The following is a 17,271-nucleotide window of genomic DNA, read 5'->3' on the forward strand; positions in this document are numbered from 1 at the left end:
ACAGTAGATCTACCGTGACTGAAGGAGCTTTCCATCAAAACAAGCGAGAATAGCTTAAACAGTTTAAAGATTTTGCCAAAAGCTTACATGGACTGAAACACATAAGGGAACAATCAATGAACATCACCAGCAGCACTCCCCTAGTCTGCCTGGACACCAGTTTCTGCCTACAAAATTACTTATTGGTTTGCAGCTTTAATCACAGACTGACTGCAAAGTGATGAATTAATGATAAGCTTTGGGAAGAATAATCCATTCCATACCCTATTTTCTTCAGCTTTTAAAGGAACTTTAAATGTAGCCATAGATATACAAACATCCCAGCTGGTCCGTATTCAGCTTGTTTATTTGAAAGAACAAGTCTCAGAATAGAAAGTGTTTTCCTACTACACAAAACTCCCCTGTCTAATCCTGCTGGCTAATTTAAATACAACTTCTCTCTCTGACATTAAGCTAACTTTAGTATTAGCCTTTCAAATTAATTACAAAGTAACATCAATAATTCAGAATTTCTATCCACTCAGCAGCTATCTCCTGCAACCGAGTTATCTGCAAATGCAGCTCCCTGATCCTGGGTACCTACATGGCTTAAGGCATTCCCAACTATTTGGCCAGCTTGCAAGCTACACTGGCTACATACTGCAGGCTTCATGCACATCAGGAGCTGCTGGAAAAAGGCAAAGACAAAGGGAAGAAGCCTGCAAATATAAACCACAATAACTTAAATGTTTTCTTAAGTTACACCTATCCTGATAGGGTATGGAGGTGTTTTTTATTAAAAAAAAAAAAAAAAAAAAAAAAAAAAGGAAAGCAGTATACTTCTACTACCAAAGCATTGAATAAGATTTAAAAATCATAACAAAAAATTTAAAAGAGGGAAGAAGCACTTCAGTAGTGGTCTTGCTCTTGTGCTCTTGTTCTTGAATCCAGAATATGCTTATTCTGGTGCACGACACAGTTTTTTGGCCTTGTATTGTACAAGAGCACTGGTAGGGAAAAAAAAAAATGACACACCACTAGTATGCTAATATTTTGGCAAGTAGTTAACTGATCATTGTGCAAGGAAAAGAAAATCTGCTACTTTTTAACATAGCCACACAGAAACAGAAGAACACAAAAAAAAAGGCTGATTTGTTCTTCTAACCGATCACTGTAGGTAAAATACATTATCCCTTAAAGCACCTATGAGAAGTTATTTACACTGGAATTTATCTATATCTAATATATGTAGACATTTTTGTTAATTTGTGAAAAGCAAGAAAATCCAGGAAAAAGAAGAACTGAGTCTTGGGTCTGGAAAAAGAGAAGCAGGATGGGAAGAAGGTAGCAGCTGTAAGAACCATTATTCCACCCCTCCATTCTCAACTTCTACCAGAGAGAAGTTGATCAAGTACCTACAGAAATTCTCTGACTTGGCCAAATTTAAAACCACTACATGATCACATTCTGAAATATTTTTTTCTTCTCATCTTCCTACTTTAAGGATCCCAATGAAATACTGTTGTATTTGTCAAGCAATTTCCATTCCACATGCAACTCCCATATTGCTGCTTTAAGGCAGAGAGTTGCCCATAACTACAGACGAGTTTGGAGATCTTCTGGATGTGTATGGATAAGCCAGAAAGATAGGCTACTTTCCAAGATTAAGCTTCTCTTTAACCTGAAGGGGATCAGAAGGGGGAAAAAAAAAATATATATATATACAGGCAGTCCCTATGGACAGGTAGCATGCAATGCAGCTGAGCCACCGGAATAAAGCATTGGCTGGAGAGTTCCCTTTAGCCATGCCTGTTCACAGCAGAAAAGATGGTGGTAAAAGAAACATTTTTCAACAATTTTTTCTGACTCCAGGTATCCAGTATGTCAGAATCCTTAGGGAAAACACACATTTCTTTAATTGGGCCTTCTACTTTGTCCCGGTTTGAAGTGAAACCAGACCAATTTTCTGTTCTGTATCTTTACATCCTAGCTAGGCCTCCTCTAACTGTCTGAAATTAACGGCATATTGTGGAGAAAAGTGCTCGTTCTCAGAATGATAAGACCAATGTTTGTGCCCCATGCCAAGGAATGGTATGCAGGGAGGCCCTTGCTTATACTTATTGCCATAACAACCAAGGTCAGCCAATTTCGTTATTTGCCCCCTTAGGGGGTCGGAAACGGAAAAACGTAGAGGGGTCACATCGATGGGGAGGAGTGGACAGGACAGGTGACCCAAACCTGACCAACTGGGGTATTCCATCCCATCTGCCCCATGCTCAGTATAAAAGCTGAGGGATCAAAGGGACAGCCCCTTTCCTGCGATGGCCGACATCCAGAGAGGACTCTCTGTTCATCTGCCTTTGATCCCGATCCGTGTGTTTCTGACTCCAGAGCTGGAATCCAGTTCCCATTCGTCACTGAGTCCAGTCTGGGACTTCCCCAGTGCCTGCCAGTGACGTGACTGTCATCCTGGGAGCTTGATACGGTTTTGTATATATTGTATCTATTTCATTATTTTCATCTTCATTTTTATTTTAATATTAATTCTTCATTAAAGTAGTTTAGTTCATTCTAAACTTCTGAATCTCCTTATCTCTTTCTCGTCTTTTCTCCTTTTTTTTTTTGGGGGGGGGGGGGGGGGGGGGGGGGGAAGGGGGGGGAAGGGCCATCTGTCGGTCCAGTTTTGGTAAAGTCGGCCGAAACCACAACATACTTCAAAAAACCTGTAACTGCAGTAAGAGAGAACAGTGGCTAGTAGAAGCATTGGGTCAAAGTATTTCCTATTTGTGTTCACTTCTATTTCTGACAGGCTGATTAAAGATGCCTACATCAAGCAGCAAGTTTCCTAAATGACTGGAGGCATAAAAAGAAACTGTCCTATATAAGAGATTAGAGTTGGGCAACACAGGACTAATACTGCGATGAAATAAAACTAGAACTTTAGATCTCCAGAGTAAATATAAATTTCAAGAAAGTGACAAAAGATGGGGAGAAGTGATTAAAAAGCAAAACAGAAAAAAACCAACTTTATTTGTACTTAAAAATGGCAGCAGACGGCAAATATCCAGAAAATAAAAACTGTTAAAGATCATAGTCTGTGGCCGTGTTGCATTATATTTCTCCTTTTATTGTTTTTAGCTATTTAGAAAATCTCCTCCAAGCAGATTTCACAGCTGTCTTAACTCAGTGCACACTTTTCAGAAGAGCTCTAGGTGCTCTGCAGAGATAAGGAATAAGTCTATTTCACAGATACAAGAGCAACATAAATTGCAGGAATGCAAACCAGCTCCCACAGATTAATCTCACGAGGGCACCACTGAAGGCCTCCTTCAGCACCACTGTCTCTGTCAGAGTTCTTCTGCACTGGCTCAGCACTGCAGGCAGCTTCAGATTCTTCACGGTCTTACAGGCACCCGCATTCCTCTAACACTTTCCCAAATGGGAGACAACTCTCGCAAGAGGACAATCAAAACAAGGAAATAATTCCCTACATTTGGCTTACACTGATCAAAAATATACAGGCTGTGCCAATATAGTGGGGCAAAAGAAAAATTTCCAGAAGCATAAAGTCAGAAACATGTCGAAGGAAACTTAAAGCAAAACACATTCACTGCCAAGTGAAGTTACTCCAATTCCAATGACTGACTGCAACTTAAGATGCTAAATAATTTGTTTCTAAAAGGACTGCATCTGGCAGCAAAGTCCTCCAAGAACTTTGGAGGTTTTGGTTCGGGGTTTGTTTCTTTTTTTTTTTTATATAAGTAAGTCTTACAAGCAAACCCTCTGATCCTGACATGTATTGTTCTAAATCTAAATCCACTCAACGAGTATCACAACCTCATCAGATCTAGGAGAACAAGAAAGGACCCCAAGAACCTCAACTGCCACAGGTTTGAGCATCAAGAGATTTAACAAACCCAAAGGACATCAAAAAATTTTAAGATATACATTCTGAAGGGCAACCTAGACCTCACATTACTGCACATGCAGGATTGTGAGCAAGCCCTTACTATTACTGAAAAGGCACTGTCACAGCTAGTTCACCAGAACTGAAGGCCAAAATTCAGCAAACAAATAACTAACATTCTTTTTCTACTGAAAGAAGACTTTTCAGCCAGAAAATATAGGTAAGAACTTGATAGAGACAGACAAGACACTTCCATAAGGTACAACACAGCCCAATTCAGCCAAAGCTTGGGGTGAGGCAGGGGAACAGTGGCCAGAAACCGTCATAAAGATCCAGGCCCACAGGCCTTCTGCTGCATGGATCCCTTTGAATTCCATATCTCTGTGCACGCAAACAAGAAACTCAAGTGTTCCACAACTATTTTAAGGTTCTTTAATTAGCCACTGATCAGACACTTGGAAAGTGTCCACAAAAAAAGTTGAACCTATTAATATGACTTGGAAAGAGAACCCAGAAGACTGGTCCAAAAGCAAGTTGAGTTCCAGTCCAGGAGAAAAAAAAGTACTTATAACACAATGGCCTGAAAAGAGACCAAGAAACACTGTTCCAATACGGCAACGCATCCATTGTTTTTCTTGCGGTGCTTCCAACTGGCCAGGCAATCCCATTTCTGCCACAGAAGGTCTCAAGCACAACTACAGGCCAACTAGACTGCATTCTTCTTCAGATGGAAGAGCTGATGCTTGAATCTTCCACTGGTGGGACACAGTTATCCTCATAAACAAACTCTCCCTAAATCCCAAACACGTAAATGCCTAATCCATTTCTGGAGAAACTACAAAAGAAGTTTGTCTGCGAGGCAAATATTTCTAGATTTTCTGTGAATAATAAGCAAAGCAATTTGTATTTGGAGTCCAAGAGAGTAACCATTACAAGAGAGTACAGCAAGTTTGGTTTTTTACTGTTTGAATTACTGTATAGTTTTTCTCTGATAGTTAACAGCGTTTATACAATGCAACAACTGTGACATATCACCCCTCTGCTATTACACTCTTAATCACCTTGACTGTACATACAAAATCTATCTCTGGTTTTAGTCAACTCACATCTCAACACATAAACATCTGTATTTCATGCTTGGAGAATGTTGCTAGCAACTGCAGGATATATTTTACCTAAATAGTAAATAGTTACCATTTGTATTCCACATATTTCAGTGACAGCTCAAGGGAAGAAAATATCGAAAACATATTTCAGTAACACCCTGGACTATCCCTGGATTTGTCTTGGGGTCTTCTAGGCTTCTTTACCATTACTATAAAACAGTGTTCAAAATGCATTCTGCCTCCTTTAAACTACACTATTATGGGTGGGTGGGTGGGTCCAGATCGATGTTAGCCAGCTTAGAACAACTAAAAGTAGAAAAATTATCTTATGGCATAACTCCACATACTCTGTGTTAGAGTAACAAACCCAGTAGTCACAAATTTTAACACAGAAAATAGATACCACTACCATATTACTTATTAATTGATAAACAGGTGTTATTTCAGCTTAGTTGCTTCTTATCCTCTTCAAAGCAAGCTTTATCTACGTGACTTCAGCAATAACTGTTTCAAGGCCTTGACAGACATTTGGGATTTAAATTCAGTCAAATAAAGCTTTTTTCAAGTAATTTTATTTCAAAGTAACAACTTAAATGTGACTTTGGGTACTCAAAGAGAAAATTATATTTGCACTATTATTCCTTCTTCAGAACCATATATAATTAATTATGTAGCTTCTCAAAATACATGGATCGTTTGGCAGAATAGAAGGGAATTCAGCTAAGCAGCTGGAGAGGAACATGAGAGACAGCATACTACTGTATCCAACAGCACAACATTTCCAGAGACAACAATAAAGAGGACAGTCAGACCATGAACAGAGGAGATTATGTGAAAGCCCAAAGATTTTTTAGGTGTTTAAAACCAGAACCAAGGCAGCAGTCTCTTTACAACTCCAGTTCTTTTATTTACATTAAAACCTGCACATAGATCAGTCTGTGCTAGTACAACTACAAGATAAGAAAACAAAAACCAAGTACTCACGCTGTGAATAAAGCAGTATCTGAAATTCCAAGAGGGCACAGGTAAAGAGTTGAACCACATTTTCTACTCCAAGCAATTCAAAAACTTCTTTAACCGGAAAATCAAATAATGGTAGTTCACTGGTGCTTGGCCTCTGGCAGATAATTGGTCCATAAACACCTGAAAATTTTAATGACCTTCCTGCTGGAGGAAGAGGAACCTCATAGAGAATATTGTAGATGTAGCTTTCTAAAGGTAGAGGTGGTGGCTGAGGTGAAGTCACTGCTTGGTGAAGTTGTTCTAGTACTTTCTTACAGGCTTTCATGAAAGACATTGGAGTAATCAGACAAATGCACTTTGAAACATAGAGTGTGTCTCTGCTGATGTCATAGGAGTTAAAACGTTGTAGCTTTGAAACAGAAGTGCCATTGCAGTCTCCAGTGCTGCTGCAGCCATCTTTGTCATTTGTGGGTGGAGTATGAAGAATGTCATATTCAGCGTTGTGCATATGATACAATGTCTGCATTGCACTGCAAATCTGTTTGCTAGTAACTTCCTCAAAAAACGTGAGAGAAAATCCAAATGTCCGTGAGCCATCTTCACGAGTAATAATAAAAGAGTGGAACTGAGGTTCTCTGGAATCTGCCTGTGTCTTGAAAGCAAGCCCTTTAGGCATACACAGCTATAAAAAAGGGGAAAGAAGAGATAATATGAATTAAAACGCACTTTTTTCTCCCTCTGCCTCCAGAAACATTGGTGAAAATAGGATTTGGAATCCACAGACTGCCACCACACTTAGTGGTCACTAAGACCAGAAACCTGACAGAGAGAAGTACTTTGTTTTATCTAAATAAAGAAACCACACCACATTCCGTTGAACAGAAAAATCATGCACAAAGAAGATTCACTAACTGCAGACTAATATATTTCTCTACCAATTCCCTAGAAGGTAATAAAAAAGTTGTAGAAGAACAAAAACCTCTCCTAGGGACTTATCATTTATAAGTTTTAACTTAACTTCCTTTAAAAATATCCCGATTAAATGAAAAGGTCTTTTGAGTCTGCATAATTTAGAGAAATTCATTATTTTTTCTAATCTGTAATAGACTTAATTTTTTTGTCAAAAAAACCACAGATGAATGCCTTCAACTGTTAAGGTTGTTTTTAAGACAAAAACCAAAAGCCATTAAGTGATACTGACCATTCCCACTGCATCCTGGTCAAAAGGGTTCCATTCAACATTCTCAGGATAGCGAGCAAGAACTTTGGATTTAAATGTGCGTCTTAACGGAGTCTGTTCAAAGTTTTCCCCTGCAGGTGACAGAAAAATACAGAAGTAAGTATTTAACTCTCTTTTTAAGCTCAAACAAGGCCAAAAAGCAGAACATCAGCAGGAAGATGTGAGGATAAGTGAATTAAGCACACACTCCTTTTAAGAGAAACAGAAAATACAAGACAGTTAGTTAGCATAAAGTCAGACTGCAGATATTGGCAAGGATTAGCATTGTAACATTTCTATGTTGTTAAGTATCTGTGCTTTTCTGCAAGTGCTACTGTCTTGAGATTGTGGTCATGACAGCAATACTCTAAGCTTCTCTTCAGATACTTCAGATTCTTATTAAAGCATAGCTAAAGCTCCTGTTTCAGTGGAATTTTGTTACTGAAGAAAAGCACAAATAGACAAGATGCAAAGATGATGCAAGTTTAAGATAGACATACAAGTGGCATCACTTAATTTCTTCTGCAAGACTTAGGAAAAAAGGGTATCCACCATCTATTACAAGAAGTTAGCTGTGAAGAGAGAGTCTAGAATGTTAAAAGACCAAGAACCACATAAATGCCCATGAAGATAGGTTATCAGATGAACAAAAAATGGTGCTTTTTTTTTGCCCCCACACTTTTTCCTTTACCTTCTGTTGCACTTGAAATGAAACGGCTGGCACCATCTCGGGTTTTAGAGGCCTGTATATACTGGCATAAAGCTATATAACAAATAAAAACAACACCGCATTATCAATTTCATACTGTCGACTAATAACGTAGCTAACACATACCAGTGAAAAACATACAAGTATTTTCTACATAATTAGCATGCATAATAGATAGTCTACTCTCCTAACATGCTTTTTATATATATACAACTTCATACGAATTTCTCATTTCAGGTACATATTTCTTGAAGGAGATTATATCATTATGTAACAGAAGCTCATAGTTCCTGTACACACAATCAGAATGTTGATGCAGCAACAGGAATTAGTTTCTTGTTAAATGAAAATTTTACATGTTAAACTATAAAATACTCCCAAAGAGCAGATGATGAAATTAACCCCAATGACAAGACCACTTCAAGGCCTTTAGAACTGTATGAATTTAAATGCCATGGTCCAACTTTTCACAGATGCTATCCATGCACGAGACCGGCTGATACAGTCTTGTTTATAAGCTCTCAAATTCCCTCTAAAGCAGTGATTGTTCATTGTCATAGCACAGAACTTTCTGCAGTAAATCTTCTGAATGTGTGTAGTTGCTTGGAAAAAAAAAAAAAGCACACAACTGCATATTTTAAAATAAGCTTAGCTGTCTTACTAGAATGCAATTAGCTAAATGAGCATGCAGCTGTTGACAGCTGCACTAACAATCAGGCACAATTCAATGAAATCATATGCTTTAAATAAATCAAACTATTTCAGCAACACCTGCAAAAGAGAAAACACACTTCAACTCACTTGTTTTCTTACATGCAGCAATTACACAGCAATAGAAATTGATTTCAGAATTGGCTGGGTTTGTTCTGCACTTTTACAGTAATATTTAAAGTTCAATTTCTAAGCCAACTTCGAATCTTTATTTTGTACAACATTTACTTCCAGAAGCAGTGATACACAGAGATAGTTATAACACTGCCTATAGACAATAAAGAACCTAACACATTACATCAAACAAAACTTCATTTTTATGGAATGCTTAAGTAGTCCTTTGACAGTTGAAAAGTAATGTAACTTTGGATTTTTTTAAACTAAGTCTTAAATACTACCTCAAACAGGGAACTTACCCTGAATCAGGACCTAGGACAGGTCTCAATACCAAAAATATTCACATCCATTTTGCTAATCCCCTGGGGTTTAGCACTGAAATTAAAGGAGAGATTGTTTGTCTGAAAAACACAACAGCTCGGCTGATTTTTCAAACCAACAAAACCACTCAGCTACACTATGACTTTTTTCAATAATATCTTTGTTCAGAGAGGAAAAAATGTGTATTTGGGAAAATCTGGAACGTGTATATAGAGAGGGATAGTTAGGTAAAAACAGAACACAACTTCACTGAAATATAAATGTCTTTGGAAAGAGCAGAGTCAATGACAGAAAACATAACACTATTTCCACAAAGGCTATAAACAATCTTAAAAGATGAAAATAAGCATGTAAAGAAACTTCCGATCTCCCAGAAAGAAAAATTGACATAATGCTACATCTCTATTTACTGACACAAATATACACTCAAGTAAAGAGTGTCCTCCATAAAAGAGGTTTTAAAAATAAGTCAGGAGATATAACACACCTACTATTTTCTATATTTACATCTGTGCAGATGATGTAATGTCAACTTTTAGATAATTGAGGAAAAACCTCAGACATTTACTAAGCCATTTTGTTCCTGTTATTTTTCTTCCACATATATGTAAGGGAGAAAATATCTGAAGGCCAAATTTTCCCCTGAAGTTGGAAACCACACACTGCCATCACTAGGTTCACCTATATGAAATGTCATGCATATTTTGGAAATAAAAAAATATCTGTGACTTGAAGAACTTTTCATTAAGATGGTTAATATTGCAAAATACATGATGCTGCTCTTCGCTTCTGATTTAAAAAAACAAACCATCTGATAGATGCTTATGTATTTTAAGAAGCCTTGCCCTGTCTCATCTCAAAAGACATTCTCTCCAATACATACTTAAATTTTTTAGACCTGAAGTGTGTCTGTAATTTAATGAAAGTATTGAAATTTATTTCTGGAAACCCACGAAGTCCTGATCCAGATGAAAACATAAGGCAACACTTACAAGCCCTCCTGTAATTCTATCAAACTTCAGCTGTTGCACAGATACTGCTCTTGCCAGAGTGCCTCCATATTACACTTCTTTCCTAGAGCCATACTGCTCTGAAGTCATATTTGTTGTGTTGACTTCTGCGTGTGATGCTCATTTTCTCTTTCATAGCAGCGCAGTCTTCCATCTTCAGCTATCTCTTCTTTTAAGAACCTTCATGCTTGCAATACAGCAAACCACTAGACCTTCAGTTTGAGCAACGCTGACTTCCAAAGATACTGACAGGGCAGGGAATCTCAAGTTGACAGCTCACCAACATCTGGAAAGTTCAACCCAGGAACAGAAAGGTAATCTACGCAACTCCAGGACACTGGCCAATCTTTTTTCTTGCCATTACAACTAATGAGAACCTGAGCACCAGCAAGTCCATCTCCAAGGCTCCCCCTACACTTCTTTCACTAAGAAGCTGGTGGTTGTCACTAGATAGTCATCAGCAGACAGGGAGCGGGAGTGGGGAGGGAATCCACAAACAATATTTGCTTATATCCAGAGTCAAAAAGCAATTAACCCTAAATTTCTAAATTTATGATCAGTTAGAAGCCTCAAACACAAACACCCTGCTCCAGCAAAATACCAATTGAAGCACATCTCAACAGCCCAAAATAACTTGCAGTTTCAAGATCTGCCTCTGTGTGGATTAGACATCTGATTAATTCAGCACTAATTGAAATGGTTTTTACAAAAACGGGTTTAACAAATGCAGGAGACAAAACCATCAGCAAAATGGACAAAAATGAAGACATAAGAGAAGATAAACTGATAAGAATACGACGTATCCCACAAGTTTCAGAGTGAATACAAGTTCCCACACTTAACAACTATCAAAGTACTGCTGTCATCAGATCATGCTTTTCATAAGGTTCCTCTCCTCTAGCAGAAGCAATGGCTAGAAAGTACTTTATTGATCCAAATTTAAATAAAGCAGTCTTCAAATATGAAACTATAAATAGTTGTCTATAAATAATTTCTCTAAAAATAGTTTCTTTCTTTTGTGCAAGTTCCATGTAAAAGGGACTTTTTTTAATGGGAGACAGTATTGCCCACTGAAGACTAAGGAGGCCTTTCAAACATGTTTGATGACCCTCACATACACGTTACCACTCGGCTGTTTGTCTCAACACAGGAAAAGCTTTACAAAAACGAAGATGCAAATCGCCTCACAGACTACAAGCTTGCAACTAATATGGATTTAAAGCAGAAACAGTAATCGAATAGCTAAAACTGTAAGATTATTTGTCAGGAACTGTTATACAACATAAAATCCATAAACATACAAAATTCCAGGAAAAAAAAAAGGCCAGGAATACTTCAGGAAGTTTTAGGCCAACATGCTTCTCAACATCAAACCTTCAAAACAGTAAGAATCCCATTGTATTTTGTAATGTGAACAATATCATAAAAACATTGAGAAATATCATTTCACTAGGCACTATACAAATCCACAAACACCAGTCTAGAATGAGACCTGGTGCTGTACCCAACAGAGGAACAACAGTGAAGCAGAGAATCTCAGAATTTCTTTGTCATTGGAATAAACACTATCTGTGAAATCCCCCTCAAAATAGGATCAGTGAAACAATTTGGATTAAGAATAAATAAACAGAGAATGAAGAATTAACAAAGATTAATGGTTCACTAATCCAGTTTAGTCTATGTCCACAGCTTAATTAGTTCATAGTGATCTCTCAAAACAGGTGGGAAGCAAAAAGTAAACCACAGACACAAAGGTTCTTAAACTGGTGCACTGAAGAAAACACAGGACTATAGGAGAGTTTTAATAACCTACATGGATAACTGAACAAGACCTAAAGCCACTCTTCCTCATGAGGCCCAGCTTGCTCACCTGCTGGCTCCTGCCACCCTGAGTAATAGATTTTTCAACACCAGCAACCACCATCTGACTTTGGCAATGAACTTTCCTTCCTCCCCCTTCTTTCACACTTCATCAACCCTCTAAGACTCCACCACAGCGTGGAAAAGGAGCAAAGATGCTACAGTAATCAGCAATTTGAAAAAATTTTATCTATTTGAACTGTGGCAAACACAAGCTATTCCCACTGTTACACTACGTAGGCAATCAGCCTCATTACAGTCCTATATTGCTCTCTCCTTATTTGTTACCACGTAAATTAAGAAGACATACATAAAAGATAAAGTTCTTAGAGTAAGGTTGCTTATCAAAAGGCTATTTTTTAAGGCTATGATATATAAATATATGTATATTTATATAAACATATGTATGTTTATATATCATAACCTTCTGAGGCTGAGGGATGTCCAGGACATGGAAGGCTGCTGCTACCAAGGCTGCCAGCTTGGCCCAGCTCCTCCTGCAGCAGGCGGAGCTCAGCTCACAGCAGTCTCACTGGAGCCAGGTACACTCCATATTGATCAAATTAAATCTGACATTAAAGGCAGATAATTCTTCAAACCCTCCCTCTCACATCTCTTCACTAAACTGAACTTGACGGACTGTATTGCATGCATACAGGAAACGACAAACCTGCTCAAGGTGACCAAAGAGTTGAAACACATTGCATTTAGTTGGACCGTGTAGTTAAAACCAGCCCCGTTTCACAGCTGCGTTGAAGCTCACACCGCTCCTTTAACAGCCATCTAACACAATTTGCAGTGTATGGAACCATAAGGCCTGACACAGACTTCCAGTTCTAACATTATTTATACCATTTTAAATGATGCTGGCCTATGTGTCTGTAATGTGGACTTCCTAATTACAAGCACATTAAGGCTGCTAATGCATACACTCCAAGTATCCTACATTTGAACTAACAACTACACCTCATTTTATTGAGTGATATCTCACTGAGTCACCTAATACTGGAAGTAAGCCGTATCACAATGCAGATTTGTAGTGTATGCTGGCAACCTCTCTAGCTCTCATTTTTACCTCCTCTCTGCTCTTACCTGTATTACTTCTTTTGCTGCTCAACCTGTGAGCAGAAGACAGTTGTGTCTGTATCTTGGTCTGATGAGAATTAAGACTTATAAAGTCAGATGTACTATATGGAGCTTCCAATCTGTGGAGGACAGCACTGCTTTGGAAGTATCTGCATGAAACTACCCATATCAATGGATATCACTTTTCTATAAGATTATATATAGAAAAAAAGTTACAGAAACTGGAATGAACTAAAGCATTCTTCAATTCAGTAACCTGCAAAACACTATCTACCAAGCTTTCCTGAGCTTTGAGAGGGAATACAAAGAGTGAACTTTGAAGGTCTAATTTTAGCTCTTTCCCGATTTAGCCAGAGAAAAATCTGATTCATTGCCTTCCGTATTCATCTTCAGGAAAAGAAAAAAAAAAGAACAAAAGAAAAAAAAGAGTCTTCCCAATACAGTATTAAGAAAAATGGTTAGGTTGTACAGCTTGCACTTCCAATTACTTATGACCTCCCCTCTAATATATAAACAATTACAAATTTCAACTGAAAAGTGGATTTAGTGTAATTGAAAAAGATGTAATTTTAAATTGTCAACAAAACAAAAAAAGGAATACAAGATCTTTTTAAAGGGCAGAAAATTCAGACTTAAAACCCTACCACCACAGACACACACCTCTCACTCCATTCCCTTTTCTTTTTCGACTATGCCATTTGCAAAGTTGTGACCTGAACCACGGGGGAGTGCAATTTATGGTTGCTATCACTATTATTAGCTGCATGTAACCAGGCTAAGTAGTAACGTATTTCCTGTCAAACCTTCATGCATAGTCATGCAACAAGCTAGACCTGTACTGAAACCTCTTAACACATTCCCTGTAAAGTCAAGCTATGCCTGCCAATCAATATCCTCTCAGGTAGCTTATAGCAACAGAAGCAACACATACCCAGATGGATTGCTTGCAAATTTCTAATGCAGATTCCCAAGAAAACTTTTACGTGATTGTAACAATTTAATTTTCCATGCTGAGTAGTTTGGCTTTTTTGTAAATATGCTTCTAACCCTAGATTTTTTTTTTTCTCCTCAATACATCAATCATTCTTCTTTGAAACCCACACCTTGCCATGAAAAGCTTCTATTCATGTAATAAACTTCTATCTAGTACAGAACAGTACTGTGTGGCATAAGTTGTCCTTAATCAGAAAGGACAAACTTGATAAAAAAAAAATGCCAGGGATGCTTTGCAAACAAAACTTTTTAAAACTGAATCACAGTCTTTTGTATATACTGTCAAATCTCTATTTGGTTTTAGTTCTTAGAAAGTGGTTGCAGTGCTGCAACTCCTAAAATTATGCAAGACTAAGAACTGTACAGGAACTTCTCCCTCCATACTAGCTAGAAAAAAAGTCTTTGAGCAGCTATTTCTGAGGTAGAGTCTAGCTCAGTTTTCCCTCTGTGACAACAAAGAGCAAGTCAGACGAAGCTACCCTAGTTACCAGAAAAAGTGCCTGATAAAAGAACTAAATGGTCATGCAACACTGATTTTAAGAATCGTTAATACTGACACCTTCTTTTGTTCATCGAGTCCACTGATCTGCTCAAAATAATTACAAAACAAAGACATCCAGAAAGCTCTACTGGTTCTGATTAAATGGTTTGTTGCTTTAACTCTGCCAAGCAGCTTCTTTTTTAAATTCTTGGGATACAGCCTATTACTAATTCAATTCATTTGGTCTTGGTGTACATTTGTTGTATACATGACATCTTCAAATAAGAAATATTACATAGCATGCAATCAAAACATTAACTTTGTACTTTACATATAAGGACACTTACAGGAATTTTTTAGCATACAAAGGCTGTATATGTAATTCCTGCTGCCACTAAAATGAACATCTTAATGAAGTAATATAAAACAGCTTCAACATGAAACAGTCATATGGCTGTAATTAAACAAATTAATGAGAACAATGAGAGTCTGTAACAGCAACAGAAACCATGAGCCATACACTTAGGGCAGCTTTCCTGTACTATGCAGCACGCTAGAGAAACTGAACTTAACAGTTAGAAGACCCTACAGAACCCTATAACCATACCCTTTACCTCTGCACTTTCTACCCCACAGTCCACAGAGTCCAGCAATGGTGAGTCATTCCAGTTTGTGCAGGAGGATGGGCTTGAGACTGAACTGACCATGACAGCCAAAGAGTAGAGGTTTTCCCAAGTGTGGGCTGCAAGTCAGAAGTCAATCAACAAGGGGATTTGAACAGTGCATAAATTATAAACACTATCCAGAGAACAGCCTAATTCTATCCCGCTTTCAATTAAAAAGTATAATAAAGTACAAAGCCATGCTTAGGTGAAAACGGACATCATAGGACATTTTGAAAACAATCTTTCTCATTCTTGGGTTTTGAGTGAAAACAGAGTAACTGCAGTAGCATGCCTGTCAAAGGGCCTAACACATAGGAAAAAAAGTCTGAATTGCTTCCAAAGATACAAGAATGGCAGCAGTCCACAACACATTTAGAATTAAGTTAATCTAAAACCAGCAGCTAATGTCATAAATAGCAGTGAGATTCCCAGTTCAGCCATCAATTGTACTCAGTACACACAATAAGGCTATAATATTAAGGTAAATAATTATGTTTACAGAACATAAAATTACTCCAGCTCTAAAATTCATGCGCCAAGTCTAAATAAAAATAGTTGGCTGACAAACCAGATAGTGTGCATACTTCTGGAATCCACACTGTACAAAGGATGAAAGTACGAAGCACATGAGAACAAGTTGGGGGCAGGGAGCACTCAGGGGCAGAGGTGGTACGTACACAGAGACATTTTAGGACTACTTGATTAGTCAAACTGACAGATGACCAATAGTTGACCTGGTTACACCATAAAAGAAAATACAGGTGCTTAAGATGCACATAGGTATGGAAAGACAGTCAAGCTGAGAATCAGTATCTTCAAATCAAAAGCAAGAGTTCTCTTAAAAATAAGACTTGCCATATTTCCACTTGCCAATGAAACAGTCAAATATTCTATTTCCAAGTCTTAAGAGCAAAACTGGCATAATCAAATAAGTAATGAAATTATATGGCCTGTGCCATACTAGATACAAAATGAGATAGCAATCTGTTGATTCATTCTAGCCCTTAAAAAACAGGCAAGGAAAAAAAAAGCAAAAAACCTAGACATAGCCTTCTGAAGACCAATACCATTCTGGTTTCTTAGAACCCCATATTCTAATATTAAAGAAAAGTCCTTTCAATGCATACCTGGAGAGCTAGTTGTATACTAATAATAAACCAAAGTTTATTTTAAAAACAAAACAGTAAGTTTCTCTGATTCATTTTAATTTAATAAATTAAATATTTATTAATATTTAATAAATATTAAACCAAATATAACTGGGAAAAAAAAGCCACCTCTACAATGTAGGAAATTAGGAATTAACATTCAAAGTTTGGCAGACTAAGGTAAGAAACTCATTAAACAAGAATTCTTGGGATAAAAACCATGATTCAGGAAAAACTGCAGCTGCCAAATCTGTAAGCAAACAGCCACTCCATCAATGGACAAATGCCTTCAGATTATGACTTGCTTCCTTCCTTCCAGTTCCTCCTCCTTAAGCAGAACTGCACGTATTTCTCATTAGAGAGGACACCCTTCCCCAGCAAACCTCTTCCTCAGATATACACAAAAAAGAATCCTTCCCTGTTATCCTGAAACACATAAACCCTCTGTCCTACACTTCTATTCCCCCTCCCCCCTGTTGGCAAGACCACCTGGCATAGTGCAAGCTGAAGTGGTCGTTAGACCACTTAATTTGTTACTGGGACTTTAACAGTTTTTAAAACGGATCAGGTTATCAGGTTATGAGAAAATCTTCAGGATCGCTTTCATTTTACTGCAGCACTGCTGTTTAAGCAACTGGAATCAGAGGTTTCATTCATTGTCTCTAGCATCTGTCATTCCAACCCATGATTTTCACATCAGAGATTTCCTCTAAAAAACTTCCTCTAAAAACTTCTTTATACAAGTTACTGTTCCACTTTCCCTAACAAAAGAGCTCAAAGGCAAAGGAAGTCCACTGTCTGCCTTTCTAAAACAAAGGTGCAAATATGCGTTATGGACACACTGCCGTCTATTTAGGTATCTACCTTAAGCGCAACTAAAATTTACGTTGTGTGAGGTGCCATTCTTCATCTGTAAAAGTTAAAGGACTTTCTTTAGAGGAAGTAGAGAGAAGAGGAAAAAAATAACCAGAGTGATGAAAGGCTGTTTTGTTACAA

The 17,271-nt window shown here is 37.7% G+C and overlaps 1 protein-coding gene across 5 annotated transcripts in view; it reads right to left on the bottom strand.

Moving 5' to 3' along the window:
- DENND5A (DENN domain containing 5A) overlaps positions 1 to 17,271 on the bottom strand; it is a 70,493-nt gene that overhangs the window by 42,122 nt on the left and 11,100 nt on the right. For 3 of the 5 annotated variants that reach the window (XM_074150058.1, XM_074150057.1, XM_074150056.1), the window contains exons 2-4: positions 7,866 to 7,937; positions 7,157 to 7,266; positions 5,977 to 6,637 (exon numbers count right to left, since the gene is read on the bottom strand). In XM_074150058.1, the coding sequence (XP_074006159.1) occupies positions 5,977 to 6,637; positions 7,157 to 7,266; positions 7,866 to 7,937 (843 nt within the window). The remainder of the gene's footprint in view (positions 1 to 5,976; positions 6,638 to 7,156; positions 7,267 to 7,865; positions 7,938 to 17,271) is intronic. The other 2 variants (XM_074150059.1, XM_074150060.1) reach the window with 1 other exon arrangement.

This window comes from Numenius arquata, chromosome 6 (genome assembly GCF_964106895.1).
Source record: "Numenius arquata chromosome 6, bNumArq3.hap1.1, whole genome shotgun sequence".
Lineage (NCBI taxonomy): Eukaryota > Metazoa > Chordata > Aves > Charadriiformes > Scolopacidae > Numenius > Numenius arquata.